Source organism: Anser cygnoides, chromosome 1, assembly GCF_040182565.1.
Source record: "Anser cygnoides isolate HZ-2024a breed goose chromosome 1, Taihu_goose_T2T_genome, whole genome shotgun sequence".
In the NCBI taxonomy this organism is placed as follows: domain Eukaryota; kingdom Metazoa; phylum Chordata; class Aves; order Anseriformes; family Anatidae; genus Anser; species Anser cygnoides.
The window spans coordinates 195920386-195937000 of NC_089873.1; the positions used below are offsets into that span (position 1 = coordinate 195920386).

At 37.8% G+C, this 16615-nt stretch overlaps 2 protein-coding genes across 11 annotated transcripts in view; one reads left to right on the top strand and one right to left on the bottom strand.

Annotated features, from left to right (window-relative positions):
• The window catches only part of AASDHPPT (aminoadipate-semialdehyde dehydrogenase-phosphopantetheinyl transferase), a 164400-nt gene extending 164201 nt beyond the window's left edge, over positions 1–199 (bottom strand). Inside the window, exon 1 of the mRNA XM_066989840.1 lies at positions 2–199. Within this exon, the coding sequence (XP_066845941.1) occupies positions 2–67 (66 nt within the window). The 5' untranslated portion in view covers positions 68–199. The remainder of the gene's footprint in view (position 1) is intronic.
• On the top strand, positions 165–16615 carry KBTBD3 (kelch repeat and BTB domain containing 3). 10 transcript variants are annotated; one of them, XM_066989835.1, is made up of 5 exons: positions 234–297; positions 6591–6633; positions 6750–7096; positions 8319–8560; positions 11050–16615. In XM_066989835.1, the coding sequence occupies exons 4-5, from the start codon at positions 8337–8339 to the stop codon at positions 12668–12670; spliced, it is 1845 nt and encodes a 614-aa protein (XP_066845936.1). In that variant the 5' UTR covers positions 234–297; positions 6591–6633; positions 6750–7096; positions 8319–8336; the 3' UTR covers positions 12671–16615. The 10 variants fall into 10 exon arrangements, with proteins under 10 accessions (XP_066845938.1, XP_066845935.1, XP_066845936.1 ...); XM_048078188.2 differs by lacking the exon at positions 234–297 and adding an exon at positions 380–6071; XM_048078189.2 differs by lacking the exon at positions 234–297 and adding an exon at positions 380–2630.

The window sequence follows — 16615 nt, forward strand, 5'->3', positions numbered from 1 at the left end:
CCCGAGCGGTCGGTGGGAGGGCCCAGCTGTGGAGCCACCAGGACCAATCCGGTGCCAGAAAAGCCATGAGTGACAGGAGAACGCGCCAACCGCCGGCTTATCAGGGAGAAGGAGGCTGGGCGGGGCCGTCAGAGCTCTATGGGAGGGTGGGCGGGGCTTTATCCCGATTGACAGCCCGCCAAGCCATTCCGAGGGAGAGAGCGCGGAGAATGACACCGGAAGGAGCCAATCCGCTGGCGGGGCTGCCGCCGGGGGGTGGGCCAGAGCGGGGCGGTGAGCTGCTGGTGGCGGCTGCAGGTGGGTGCGCGCTGTTCGGCGGGGAGCGCGGAGGTGGGGAGGGAGGCAGCTCTTCGCTGCTTACAGAGGGGCAGCGGCGGTACCGGCGACCGCCACGTCCCGGAGCCCGCAGTCGGGCTGCAAGAGGAAAAAACGGGCCGGCAGGCTGAGTCCTCCCTTAGAATGAAGGGAGGCGGCGCAGGGCGCATGCGCGGGAGGGTGGGCATGCGCAGAAGCGGCGCTGAAGCCGTTGCCCGCCCCTGGCGGGCGGGGCGCTGTGAGGGCAAGGGCAGGGAGGGGGACAGGGTTGGGGACAGGGACAGAGCCAGTGTCACCCCGGGTAGGGCCCCTGAAGGCCCCGTCTGGCCCCAAAGGCCTCCTGGGGCCGTTGCCGTGTGTCTCGGTGGGGGGCACAGTGGGTTGAGGTGGTGCCCTCAGCCGCAGACCAGCGGCGGGGCCATTTTGTTCCCCTGGGCTGCGGATTGGGGGCCTCAGGGGAACGGGCAGCGCTTCTGGGCACTTGTCTGTTTTCGGCTGTGCCTCTCTGTGCTAGCCATCAAGTGATAAATAAAAATAATGAAGTGGTGTTACGTCAGGCATTTCTTAGAACCTGTCGTTATTCAGCATCCCAACTCCCTGTAATGTGAAAAAAAAATGCCGTTTCCCCCCAGGCCAGGTGAGCTGTTGTCCTCCTGCCCAAAATAACCCCAATTATAACTGCGTACAGGTTGGGCTCTGCAAAATATTTTAAATGCTGAAGTAACAGCTGGGGAAGAAAGTTTCAGGAAGGCATCAGCAGTGTAATTTGTTTCTTTTCAAATGTGATTCCCATTTTTCCTTGTGACTTAAGCAAGGGACGTCATACTTACTCCCTTGTGTGTTATCCACACTGACACAAAGTGAAATGACAGCAGAGGAGGATTTAGTACAGTCAGAAAAAGCAGGAAAATGCTGCTCACAAATACTAATCTGTATCTGATTAACTTTTTTTAATCACATACAGAGCTTAAAAGACTAGAAAACCCAGTAAAAACAGCAATTTTTCTCTTCTGGAACTTGCAGTTATTACTTTTGCCAGAATTCGAAGTACAACATTGCGTTTCAATTCCATCTTTTATACGGAAAATGAAAATTACAATTCTTGACCTTCCTTATCTAAAAATAATTTCCAAAGGAACCTGATGATTTTAAGAAATTTAGTTTTACAATAAAATCCAGTCAGTTTGAGCTCTCCTTATTAATTTTTTTTTTTTTGTCTTAATGGATTTATGTGTTTGTGAAAGGATATGCAATTACAGACTGCTGCTTGCAGAGAGGGAATCTTCCACAGTGGGAATGTCTGCAGGAACCAGTGCAATTTCACTGCTTCCTGCTGGTACCATGCTGTTTCTTCTTCATTTTTTTTTTCCTTTTCATGCTGTTTTTTTTCAATCACTTCTAAAGAATTCAAATCTTTAAAGTCTCTCTGTCACCTTTTCTTCTTACAGTACTGTCTCAGTATGTATTATTGATAAATGCCACTTTTTTGTGGAGTAAATGTCTCATAATGTCACATGCATCTTTTCTGATTGTCTGAAAATGATTGACGGAGCATTAATTTTCTGCGATGTTCACTTATTTATGAAAAAGCTGTGAGACTGAGTTGCACTGAATTTTCCAGACAGGAACTTGGAATTCTGTTGCTGTTTTAGATTGCAGATATTTGATACAGTGAAGACAAAGCAATAACAAAATATAAAAATACAGAACTTTCTACTTAATATTTACACTTCGATTGTCTTTCAATCCACTCTTGCCTGTATAGTCAACAATTAGAAGGATTACCAAAGGTACCCTTTAGACACCTATTCCACTCATTCTCATCTCGATGAATCAGGAGCTGTTAAATTAGATGTGTAGTGGGGAGCAGTGTGTTTAAAATTTGACAATAAATTACTAATTTCTCCCCCTTTGAATAGATCAGGAGTGAAAACAGCAAATTGTCTTAATAACTATGTAGTGTACTCGAAATATTAAAAATAAATTTTAAAATATTAATTTAAAACATTGAACTTGACATGCTGAACCTCCCAAGATTTTATAGCATTCTAATTCTTACTACACTAAAGCAGTTGAAGGGTAAGAGGGAGCATTTTTTCAAAACTTACACTTTCTGTACAGTTAAATTTTGTATTAGAAAACCAAAGCCTCCTCGCAAAAATGAATACAGTTTCTTTATCTTCATTGTCTTAATTCTTTCTTCCTAGGTACACAAAATATTCTGTAAAATAACAGCATTTACAATCTCTCTTTTCTAAAACCCTTTTGTCTAGTAAGACATACCAACCAAGTTGGGAGCAGGTGAAGTGACAAAGGTAATGCTCTCTTGAATCGCTATTTGTTTCTCATGAGATAGTTCTCCTAGGTAACAACTATTAAGAGATAATGTCTTTTTTCTTCTTTAATTTACAGAGAGTGCTGTACAGAGAGTGCTACAGCACAGTTATATTGTGCTTTGAGATAAAAACAGCTAAAGGGTGCTTTACAGTTTTTTGTTAACCTTTATTTGGTACTTCAGTGTTGAGTTTGGACTGTTTTGGATGTGTGCGTTATCTACATGGAGAATGCTATTTGTGCTGTGTGAATGCACTGGTCAAGTAAGATTTGTGTCCATTGTGTTGGGAATGGTCTCGGGCCTCTGTTCAATTGCAGAGGTTCAGTCATGTTTATTGTCAGGCAGGCACGGCCCTGGCGTGTTTTTTTCTCACAAAATGCTAGCTTAGGCACAATATTTATGTATGTTCTATACTTTCACAAAACAACATCCGTTTGGCTATTACAAAGTTGGATATATTTCTATATATATTTTTGTTTTACTATTATAAATCATCAAAAGAGTTTGTTGTTATTCTCCTCCAGTGTCACTTCGTACCGTGTCCTCCTCATCTGGGTTTTCATGCTCGATTCTTACTATGCATGCCTTTGTCCTTCCCTTGTAACTTACCTCTGTTACCCACATAGAACAGCACATCTCACACCATTCTCATCTTCATTAGTACAAAATGTAACTAACCACTTATTCTGTTAGTCACAGCATCTAAGGCTATTTGGGCTGTCGGTTCAGGATGTATAAATACAGGTACTTTCTACGGCTATGTTCTGTTCAATGCTCTGGTGACAACCACAGTAGACACAACCCAAACCAAAGGTTGTCTGTGCTCAGAGCTCACTCTGCAGCTCTGTTTGCTTTGCCGTTTCACACCTGGTAGAATGGGTGCTATCACCTATTATAGGAGGCATACTGATTATGATTTTAGCGTGTGGCTGTTTAGATATTTAGAAAATGGCTGGCTTGGATGTTTTTGGACACTTGTGTAAGTTTAAATTATGCTGTCTCTTAGATATCTTAAAGATACTGCAGTCTGGAGTACCAGTCTAAGAGACTACAGTCTCTTAGTGTAATGTCTAGGAGTCTACAAATATCAAGATTAGGAAATTGATACTCAGAAAGGCAGCCGGACTTCCCAAAGGAAGATTATAAACAGATAAATTGCACATTTCAATTTCTTCCACACACAGAACTACCAATACATCTAAGAAGGGTTGCCAGTGGTGCCAAATAATAGAAAATCTTTATAATGATGTTACATCTTTTAACTATTTTTGAAAAGGTAACATTACCATCAGTGAGGTAAAAGAATTCCTCCAGAAGTTCAGGGAGTGGTGTTGCAGCAATGTGCTTGGTATACAACCATTAAGGACAGTTAGGCATTTTCTTGAAGCTTTTTACAAGGAGATAAGATAATAATGATAGGAATGTGCCTATACCACATTTTGACTGTAGGCTTATCACAATTTTCAGTGTGGATACCTGACACCTGGGTCATCTAGCTCATTATTTTCTAGACTGCTCTTGGGAAAAGGGCAGTATTGAAATGGAGGGCCTTGTGAACAGCAGAACTAAAGAGGTCTGGGTCCTTTCTATTGTACTTTGTAATGGACCGTGAGAATGCTCTTACCATCACAACCTTGTTCTTCCCATAAGGTGTTCCCGTAGTTCATCCACCCTAACGACTGCCATTACCTTACCGTCCCCACCTCCTGCTGTTCAGGTGCCTGCTGCTTTGGCTTACTTTGTGGCCAGACGTAAGCTGGCCGTTTCTTGCCGTTCAGCTGTCAGGTGTGCAGAATGCCTCACATCTCAAGTGGAAGTCTGAGCCTTGGAAGGTACATAATATCTTCCTGATTACGTGTTAAGTGGGGTCGGCCTTAAATAAACGTCTTTGTCAAACGTCATTGCAGTGGCCAGTGCAGATGTGACTTTCAAGCAGGAAAACTTTCAGGGGGTTTGGTTTCATTTTTTAGAAAGCTGGGCTGATACTTAAAGGTACACAGAACTCTGAAACTGGAAAAAAATAATAATTAAATTCCCTTTGAGAAGGCAGAGTGAGAACAAAGGGGATAACCGTACAGTAAGAGTGGCAGACGATCAGCCGTGACCAGATGGAGCCCACAAGCACAAACCTAGACAGCAACCCAAGGCTCCCTTCTGTCAGGGCGTCTTCAGCAAGGAGGCCATATGGCAGGTAGCTGAAGCGTTCCTGAGCCTGTCATCTGTCCCTCCCGACCTCTTCGGGATGCCGTGAGTCTTGCCATTCTTATGGCCAGTTGTGCGTCTACCCAGTGACCAAAATGTGGCATTCATCAGTACAAGATGTGAAAACGTCCAGTACGTGAGCAAAGAAGCTTTGCCGAGTGGTGGGGAACCTTCAGTCTGGCCACATCAGAGACCACGTTTGGTCTCAGAGCAGGCAATACCCAGCCCCATATGCCAGCACTCAGGGTCTGACGTGTCACATTATAGGAGGTGCCAGAAGGCTGTTGTGTGACGAGTATCTGTGCGGTTGCGTGATGGAAGAGGGCCTGAGAAGGTGTAGCTTTGGGTGCCTTGGGAAAAGGCTATATGGCACACAGCCGTATGTTAAGAAATTAAAGTAGGAGATCCCAAGTCTAATGAACCACCTACTGGAGTTTGGTTCGTGGTAATCCACATAAAGACAGACTCTGTAACTGGAATTCTGTGTTCCTAAAAGGAACAAAAATAAGGAGTCTCATTGCCCAGTTTTTCTGAACTCCAGACCTACACAACATATGTCTGCACCCCCATGTTTTAACTCTGCTGTCAGGAACTTGATCAAATATTTATAAATGTAATTGCAACTATTGATTAATTCATACAACTTTGTAGAAGATGCATGAAATAATTATAAATGCTACTTGGCTCTGTTTTTAACATACAAAGTTTTAGCTGAATTGTTCAAGGTATTTTGCAGGGATCTAAAATCATGAACAGATCGGTCAAACTGGTAAAATAGTACCAAAAATATCATGTAAAGCAGGAATTCGCTACAGGGGAAATGAGAATTGATGTTTTTTTTTTTTCAGTGGAGCAGAGGAAGGAGTGACAAAGCACAGTATTCTGTATATCTCCCTTAATGATGGACAAAACCAGTTGCAGTACATCACTGAAAATTGCTTTTAATACAAAATAAGAAGACACTGCTATCACAGATTAGGATTAAGATGCACCGGATGAGTAGTGAGACGCTGCTGAGCATTTAACCATCATGCTGTACAATAAATCTGATAACAATGAAAGAAAGATGAGCTCAAACTGGACTGAATGAAGAAAAAGCTGCAGGAAATAATAAGCAAAACAAAAAATCAGTCTCATAAATGGCCTTAGAAATTTTGACAGTTGTTTAATTCATCCTAACAAAAGTAGATGAAAAAGAGGATATCGTCACTTGATCATTGTGAGTGACTAAATATCACAAAGGAAAATTAAGTCAAATAACAGTTTTGTCAGAAGAACAAATATGCATAAGCATTAATAAATTGAATGTGTACTTAAAAGAGTGCTTGCAGTCTTGTCATCAATAGTAGTGGGATAGCTTTTCAGTGGAAATAGTGGTGATAAAAGAAAAATAGGAAAATATATGCTTTTATGAAAGTGATTATATGATGTCTTTACCTGCAGAGATGGACCTGATGACATTAAATGTTTCTGTGTTCCTTATACAAAGATAAATGTTACTGAAACTGGTAATTTTACCCACAGAAAACAAGCAGTAAGTCAGAGCTTGATATAGAAATTACATGTAAAAGGAGGAACATGCCTACTATCTATTATCAATTCCAGAATTTTGTGAAAAGGTTTACATTTCCTTTAGAAAAAAAATATATAATGCTAATTAAACCTTGAAATTCACTTATTTTAAGTTTCATTGAATTGTGAGAAACTAATTTTACTGAAATGACTCTGCTTTTTCCAGATTCAGTCTTTTGAGGAGTAGAATTGAAGGTCATAAGAAAAAGGTATTCTAGAGAATTCTGACACAAAAAAAAAAGCTTTATGATTTATGGAAGTTGGGGTTTATGAGGCCATGTATTATCAGAATAAACGGTGGTCTTGTTCTTCTGTATTTTCCTAGTTCCTCAGGCTTAGAATGGAAAGAGTGAATACATGAGATTGTCTGGCCATGGCAAGGAGAAGATGCCTGCTCCAAGGGTGCCAGTGCTGGGAGCAAGATCAATGGATCTCTTCTATTCCAGGAGACATGGAGGTCTATTTGTGGTTGGAGCTACCTGACTAGATAAAAGCGTAGATCAGTCTGCTGTGAAAGTACCTCCCATGAAGAAGACCGCCTGATGGTGTAGTTTGTTCTGAATGTATCACCTGATTAGATAAGCCTTTTCATGAAATTTAAAAAACAGAATCGGTATTTTTATGGTCTCCGTGTTTGGCTTGGATTTTTTATCTGCTTCTTTGTCAATTCAGGTGGGCCATTATCTGTTGCTAATTGTAATTGGAATTGTGGAAGCAGAATCCTCTAATAGAAAAACTGTGACATGTTTCCTTAAGCTTTAAAATAGGCAAGCTTGACACAGGTTTCCAGCAAGGCCAGTTTATGCATCTGAAGCAGTATGAATAGCTCTCAGTATAGGTGTAAATAAAATATATTTATATATTTTAAATATATTTTATATTTATAAAATATAAAATATTTAAATATAAAATACTTAATATAAATATAATTTTTTTATATATTAAATATATTTATATTTATATAAAGTATTTTTTGTTATGCCATCAAAGTGGAATAAAATATTTTTAATGTACAAAAAAAATAAAAAGGCAAAGCCCAACTTACTGTACAGACCATGCACTTTATTCAGTATAGGGCTTTTCACTAGAAAACCTTGTCTACTGAAAGGGAGATTGCACTGTCTTAAGATTAAATCAGTTCTGAACCCAGTTAATGTACGTCACTGTAAATGGAGCTCCCAGCGTGCAGGGTAAGCCGTAAGCAAACAGACGGCTTCAGGGGCAAGAGCAGAGGTTGCAAGGTAAAGTCAGTGTCAATTGCTGAAACACTCAAAGCTGTACTGTCACCAAACTGTCTCTGCATGACCCCACCTGGTAACCCCTAGCAATCCTGTGGTTAGGCCAGGCTGTCGTGTTTGCGCTGTTATTTTCATCTGGAATGCCTAACGGGAATCCAGGAGCCTGTGTCTCCTGTGCTCTGTAAGCCTTAGAAAGACCATTGGTCTGCTTTGAGTTTGGGGGTTTGTAGTATGCAAATGAACCTTCTTAAAATCTAAAAATATGTAATGAAATTCTCCTTTTCCATCTTCATTTTTCATCAAATTATAAGTGTGCATTTTTTTTGAGGGTAAGCCTAGGAATACTCTTTCATGACAATTAAAATCTATATCACACTCCTTGGTATGTTCCCTGTGGACTCTATTGAAAAAAATCCTACAGGTAGGTACTATTTGTAGATATGCTTTTTGCTACGTCAGATATTTTACTTTTCAAAGTATGTCTTCTTTACGTATTTTGCAAAGTAGAAGTATTATTATCAAATTCAGTGTAAAAATCACTTAATTTTGGAACTGTACATACGACTTGCAAACCAACTTCAGGATTTGTGTTTTATGGCATATTGATTACAAAAATAATGAGACTCTAAAATCAATTACTTATTTTTCCATTTCAGGATTAGATTGAAGAAAACATGGCCAATCAACGGGATTACATTAGCAGACCTATTTGCAATGGAATTTCTGTTCCTGAAAGTAAAATCAATTCCTTAGTGGCTGAAGGTCATGGACAACAAATTCTAAAAGTACTACAAAAGTTCAGAGAACAAAATACATTTTTTGACTTTAAAATTATTGTGAAAGATGAAATAATTCCTTGTCATCGTTGTGTACTGGCAGCATGCAGTGATTTTTTCAGGTAAACATAATTTTGGCGTGACTTTGTAGGAAATGGATTGTAAGTTCTCTGAGAGGGAGGGAAGGAATACCAAAAATTAAAAGATAAATCAACACAATTTTCACATGTCTGTAGGGTTTTAATCAAAGTGGTCAAACATCATATTAAGGATACTTAAAAAAAAAAAGAGAGAGAGAGAGAAGGAAAGAGAGAGAGAGAGAAAGAAAAAGAAAGAGAGAAAGGAAAGAAAGAAAGAAAGAAAGAAAGAAAGAAAGAAAGAAAGAAAGAAAAAAGAAAGAAATTGCAATGTTAGATTTCCAAAGTGATATGAGTACCCTATGAATTTTAGATTCAAACAGCAGTCTGTACTGTGAAATAAAGATAGCAAACCTTAACTGACTCTGCTGTTTGGTAGAATTTAAATAAGTTGCCTGTATCTGTACCTGAAGGTCTGCAATTGTTTGACTTTGTTTGGGACAGTCTATGTACTTTGACATATTTACATTGTGAAACAGAACAGGTTGATTCCATATACATTTTGCATTGAACAATTGTGGGTAAATTGTTCATGGTTTTGGAGTGGGGCTGGATTTTGTTATAGTAAGATGAGTGATCAGCATAGCACTGTTTGTCTTTATAATTATTTATCAGATATCTAATATATTTTTCTAAACTACAGAGTTCAGCCTTTCAGCATGAAACAAATCTGTGATTTTCTTTCTGGTACTTAAAGCTATACATTCTTAAGGGACAGATTATTCACATACAGAATATAAATTTATGAAGAACTTTGCGGAGCTTTTCCTTAGTAAGACTCAGTCATGCAATTCCACGCTGAAAATCTGTTTCCAAGTACACTTTTTACTGAAACACGAAGACACCGGTAGAAAGGAATATTAGTATGAAAGAGCTTCCAGCGTTAATTTTTAGAACTGGAGTAAGCACATGGTAACGTGGCCTTTTTACTATCTACAGGCATTTCAGGTTAAAATTTGCCAGGAGGGTTTTCATGTAACAGCTGCTAACAGCAGCCATCGAATTCGTAAGTTGTCCTGGAATGCAAGGCCCATTTACTACCTTCATGGAATAAAAAGTACCCACGTCCACTAGATAAAAGGTTTTTCATCTGAAAATGATATTTCTTGCCTTTGGACGTCTCTTAGTTTTGGTTTCATTTTGTACACCCAATATTCAGCAATATTTTGCTCCCTACACTTTAGCTTTCAGATTCAAAGCCTTTTCCTAGACTGCTTTCCTCCTATTGGTATCACTCAGTTGCTATTGTGTGTAAGTGAAGCTGTAGTGCATTTCCTAGGCATCCAGCATCCTTTCCATTTTACTCTACAACTTAGAGATTTATATCATAGCTCTTGGGTCAATGAGGAAAGGATTCAAAAGATTGGGTTGTTGAGTATGTAAAAAGTTCTTTGGGATGTAAGTTTCTTACTGTAATTTTACCTTCTTGTTCAGGAGGTCAGGTGAGTTGCTGCTTTACCTGATTTTCACTTTCCAAAGAGTATGCTATACACAGTGATTTATTTTTTTCCTCTTTGGCTTCATAGAAGTATGGGATTTTAAAAATCACATGCTATACAGATACTAATTGTGTAACAGAGCTCCTTCTATTAATAGCAACTACATTTGATATATTAATAATCCAGATGATATACTTAGTATTTGGAATCATTTGTCTAATTTTTTCTCTAGTATCATTTGTCAAATTCAGGAGCTGTTGCTATTGTGTGCAGTAGTTAAAAGTTAAAAAGTAATTATTGCATATTTAGTAATAAAATACTCAGTTGCAGTAAAATTTGGACAGACCTACTGAGCAATAATGTTTGTTTAATAATTTCAACCATTGTTTGTATTCAGTCACAATCCACTTTCTGCACAAGATTCATTTTATCATCCAATACTATGTCAGAACCTCATTTTTCTGACATCTGCCTGTACCCATAAATCTATCTGTCAACTCTATAGCAAAAATGAAGGTTCTTCATACTTTTCTCCTCTTTCACCACTCGCCCACTTAATGACTGAGGAGTGCACCCATCATCCATCCTGCCATTTGTTCCAGCCTGCAATTTTGAAGGCCTTTTTTTCTCTTAATTTTCTGTATTCATCCACAGTGCATGACCTAAATCATGTTGGTTTCTTGCTATATATTTTTTAAATCTGCCTTTCTTTCTCAGCGTTGAAGCTGATGCTGCCCCGAACATTTTCACATCTTTGTTCCCATTGAGAGCTGTAGACTTCATCTCACTCTGAAAATCCATAGAAAACACAGCTGCTGCTATCATTTTTATGAGCTATCGCCTTGAATACGTTCTTATCACCACTCCTTTATGTCTGCTACCATTTCAAGCAAATGTGTTCTTATTTTTGATAACCTTCACATTTTAGATCTATACAGCCATCCCACCTTATTATCTCCTCCTTCTCACATCAGCGTTCTTTTCTGTTTGCTAGATCCTTAATTTCTGTGTATATCTTCTGTATTTTATTCACAGAGCCATGTTTGAAGTTAATATGAAAGAACGAGATGATGGCAATGTTACTATTAGTAATCTATCACCCAAGGCAGTGAAAGCTTTTCTTGATTATGCTTACACAGGAAAAACAGAGATAACAAATGATAATGTGGAAATGCTCTTCCAGCTGTCATCATTTCTTCAAGTTTCACTCCTTTCCAAAGCTTGCAGTGACTTTCTAATAAAAAGTATTGATCTTGTGAATTGCTTACAGTTGCTATCGCTATCAGAAAGTTACGGCTCCGACCGCTTATTTGATCACGCACTAGATTTTGTACAGCACCACTTTTCCCTGCTACTCAGATCAAGTGACTTCTTGGAGATTAATTTTGAGATATTACAAAAATGTCTTGAGGCTGACGAACTAGATGTCCCTGAGGAAGAATCAGTGTTGAAAGCTGTCCTTCAGTGGACCAAACACAACTTAGAAACGCGACAGAAATATCTGCCTAATTTGATCCAAAAAGTGAGACTGCACCAGTTACCTGAAAAGACTTTGCAAGACTTTCTGCATTCTGAAGAATATTTACTGAAAAGTGCTAATTGTTCAGTAATAATCAATGATGCAGTTAAAAGCGTGCAAAACTTTAGTGGACTGTTTCCAGATGCACGTCCTTCAACAACAGAAAAATACATATTTGTTCATAAAACTGATGAAGATGGAGAAAACAGGCATACATTTTGCTACAACATCAAAACAGATAAATGGAAAGAACTACCAAATACACACATGATTGATCTTCCAGGGTCAAGTTTATCTAGCTATGGAGAAAAAATATTTATAACTGGAGGATGTAAGGGGAATTGCTATAGGACCGTCAGGCTTCATATTGCTGAGCCGTTTCATGATGCCACGGACCAAACCTGGTGCTACTGCCCAGTCAGCAACGAATTCTCCATTGTGTCAGCTATGACAAAGCCAAGGACAATGCACACATCTGTTGTAACCTTAAACCAGTTGTTTGTAATAGGTGGGAAGACCAGAGGAGCTCAAGAAACCCGAAGTCTTTTGGATGTAGAATGTTATAATCCTCTTTCCAAAGACTGGAAATCTGTAAGCCAGTTACCAAGAGGTATCTACTATCCAGAAGCAAGTGCATGTCAGAATATAATTTACGTCCTTGGCTCAGAAGTAGAGATTACTGACGCCTTTAATCCATCTCTTGACTGTTTCTTTAAGTATAATGCTATGACTGATCAGTGGTCGGAGCTTGTAGCAGAATTTGGGCAGTTTTTCCATGCAACTCTAATCAAAGCTGTTCCAGTGAACTGCACGCTGTATATATGTGATCTCTCCACCTACAAGGTCTACAGCTTTTGCCCAGAAACCTGTGTATGGAAAGGGGAAGGATCTTTCGAATGCGCTGGTTTTAATGCAGGCGCAGTTGGGACAGAAGACAAAATTTATATATTAGGTGGTGATTATGCTCCAGAAGAAATCACAGATGAAGTTCAAGTCTACCACAGCAGTAGGTCTGAGTGGGAAGAAGTTTCCCCAATGCCAAGAGCCTTAACTGAGTTTTACTGTCAGGTCATTCAGTTTAATAAATATAGGGACCCCTGGTCATCTGTAATGACAATTTGCTCCGGAGAATTTTGAAACTCTTGAGTCAGATGAATCTATTTAAATGCACAAGTTTTAGAACAGATTTTTAGGTATTAATTTGCATAAAACTATGTACTATTTTTGTTTTAAGTTATTCAGTTTAAATTGTCAGCTATAGAGTTGTTTTCGAAAGGGTCCATAAAATTGTCATTAATATTAGCCATTATATATAAAGTATTTTTTAGTTTTATATACAACTCTTCTCTGTAGTTATCTGAATAATTTTCAAAACACTACATTTCAAGAAAGAAGTTATGAAGAATTCATCTTGTAATGTGCCATTATTTCTGTAATAATCACAGTTGACCTAGGAGACAAATTGCTGAGTGAGAATAGTGCTTGCGATACTGTTTTCCCTATGTAACTGAAGTTTAAAAGTAATCTACATTCATGTGTTGTTGTTTTTTTGTCAGCTTTATCCTATTAGAATGACCTTAGCAAAGGCAAAAGCCAAAGTGACCTTCACAGCATTAAAACCAGGTATCTGACATGAAGAGACTGATAATTTCTGTCATCTTACATCAGCTCTTCCGTTTGACCAGTTTTTCTCCATCCTTGTGCCTTAGTAGTAGCTGTACTTTCCGTTGTCATCCCATAGCTGTGGCAAAAAAAAACCTTGGTGCCATTCTGCAGGGCGAAAAAGATTTCTACAGGGTGGATGATTCCTGTGGGAACTTTGCTGTACAGGTGGTCACCTCAGTCGCTGCAAGAAAAACCGCTTTGAACAGAAGTCTTCCACCTCTGAAGTCTGCAGTGCTATCTGATAAGCAGCAAGCTGTACAGTCAGCTTTAGTTGTTGCTTCAGTTAACTATGGGAAAAGTTTGTATCTTGTCATACACAAAATACAGTGTTACATAAATAACTCCCAATACTTAAAGTAAGTAGTATTCTGAAGTGAAATAACCCTTTTTTTTTTTTTAATTTTTTTTTTTTTTTACTTCTATAGCAGTTTAAATGAATGACACTTCCATCTTGTACTTCATAGTAATTTTAAGTGTTAAAATATTACATGGTAAACACTACATAATATATTGCTTGAGAAACTTCCTACAGTAATCTATCATCATGTTAAAATTGTAATGGACTTTCAGTATTACTATTAGTCAAGGTATACATAGTGAAGTAAATTTGATCTCATGCATACAAATTGGGACCTATGTCTGACGAAAGGACACTCGCATTAGCTAGGTTTCATAAACTCGTTTGTAATCTTCCACAGCCTGAGAATTTTCTTTCTTTCCAAATATTTAAATAACATTTTGGGAGCCCTTATGTATTGTTTAAGCCATAAAGTTGTGTTATGCCAGTCAAAATGGTTCTAAACATCTAAGCACGTCTTTTCCAAGTAGCTGAAAAATGAACAAAATTTAGTGAGGTAGCTAAAAATTCTTTCACACGGCTTGAGGCAACTAGGGTAATTTCGTTATCACATCTCTACTGCATGTACTGTCTGCAAAAGTCAAGCTCAACATTTCTGCTTAAAGCTTGGTATCACCTAGCAATGTATTTCTCTTTCACACAGCAAACAATGGCAAGCTCCAATTCTGTGATTTTTATTACTTGTTATCAGGTATCTTTAAAAAATTACATAATATTTATCATAAATATTTTCATAAGGATGTAAATGAAAATTATGCACATTTGGATAACCTATTGCTAGCGGAACCTTCCCCCTCAGTAATTTCTATTAAGGTATGTGTCAGTTCTGTAGAAGTAAATAGTTTGTTGTAGTAGTATTTCAGGTAACTTCCACATTTATTTCGCTCTTTTCATCATGAGTCTCCAACTCATAACTACACTTAGACCCTATAGAATCACCATATGGAAATGCAAGTATTTTTGTACTGGAACACAACTACTTTTCATTAGTGCAAACCAAATGTATTGAATAGTTTAGGAGAGATGGAGAAAACTATTTCTGCTTATTGAAACATCAAGAGACAAATAAATAGACATACAGGAGAACAGTAGTTTTAGCTTTAATAAGGCTACTCAAGGTAGCAAAGAGACTTCATTAACCTTTAATTATTGTAACTTGTCACTTTCCATCAGAAATGCTAATTCTTTGCTTGTGCTTTCATGCTGTTTTTATACCCAAGTAATAAGTATGCAATTTATGCAATGACAAAAGTGACATTATGCCCATAGCACATGGGTATAAACAGCTATGCAAGTTGGGAGAGACTAGAGAACTGCGAGTTATTTTCAATTGCCAGTGTCCTGACCGAATTGTTGGGCCGCATAAACAGCACTGAGTCGGTCACAAATTCAGGTGATGCTCTTTCCTCCAAGTTTTTCCTTCCAGCACATTTTATCTGGTGGTCCTCCATCCAGCTACTTGCTATATGCACATACCTCTATCACATGACATCAGACAGAGCAATGGCGTATGTGGTAAATTATACAATTTATATATATATATATATATAGTGAAAACAATGCAGCTTTATTTGGAAAACATATGCTTCTTTAATATTCTACGCGACATTTGCACAGGAACTAATGTCAGTTCCCAGTCCGACAAATCGTTCATGGATTTCAAATGGAGTTTAGCTGTCTTAATCGGTGATCAAGAAATAAAGTGGTAGTGTCAGTTATTTTACACTATTGCTTGTAAAAAGTTACTGTGAAATAGAATGAAATTTCTTCCATTATGTAGGTAAGCCCAAGGAGGAATAAAAAGGCTATTTGCTGTAGTTTCACATACAAGGGTTAAATCTGATAGCGGAATTGAGTGTAGAAGCAGCTGTGCTAGAAAGTCATGGTTAGAAACAAGGCTTTATGATATGACTAATGGCCAATATTCCACATGCTGTGATTAATACCCAATGATAGATGAAATCTCAGTGAAGTCAACTACACTACTCAAAAGAATATGGATTATTTGCTCGAGTTACTTCTGTAAGTCTGGATCAAATAGATATTTTTAGTTGACTTTACACAGCAGCTATGGAATTTAAAAAGATCCCAAAATTCATGCAATTTTTTTCTATATTTTTTCTGACTTTTGAAAGCTCACAGAACTTTATGAAAATGTACATTCCTCTAAAAACAGTCCATGACTAGATTAATGATTACCGATGTTCTCACTGAAATATAGTAAAATGTTTAAAACATTCGAATTGCATGTAAAAGTATATGCTACTATTTGCACTTAAATAATGTAACCAAAACATTTCTAATAGTTGTCTATTATATGTCACAGAACACATTATAAGCATGACCAGTATAATATACATTAAGATAATATATTGTATGTGGGACTTCAATTCCCAGTAATGATTATATTGGAATAATCTTAATTTTTAAAGAATGCTATCAAAACATTATGGCACTTTGGTAATGTTATCATATTGGTTGAGTTATAATAAATATCAATTATTCAGGTGTTTATATTGATTATGTTTGCACAGACCTGATGATCATTATTTATGCGCTAATGAATTTATTTTCTATATTCTAAATACATTAATAGTAAGTCAGTTTACTGCTGTTAGAAAATCATTATATTTTAAAAATGGAGTAGATTTACTGGGTCAGATTTATTCCTGGTATTACTCCATTAAGAAAGCTGTATACCTCTTCTGATTAGTAGTAACTGTTAGGTAAGGTATAGGATATAGGATATGCTGTTTGCATTTTGAAACGTGGAGTCTAATTTTAGATGTTTTTGTTTGTAGTTGACCGACAGGAGGCAGCATAAGATCTACTTTAATTAAAACAGAATTAAACCAGGGATATATTTGACAATATTTGTATCTGAACATTATGCTCAGTTTACTTTTTTTTTTTTTTTTTTCCCCTTCTAACATCCAGTACAGCATAGAGATCAGTAACATTTTGCTACTGCCTGGGCTCTGCTGATATGTGGAAAGTGCGATACTGTATGTTTGCTGAAATGTTCATTCTTCTGTGAAATAAAGCACTGAGCAACTGAA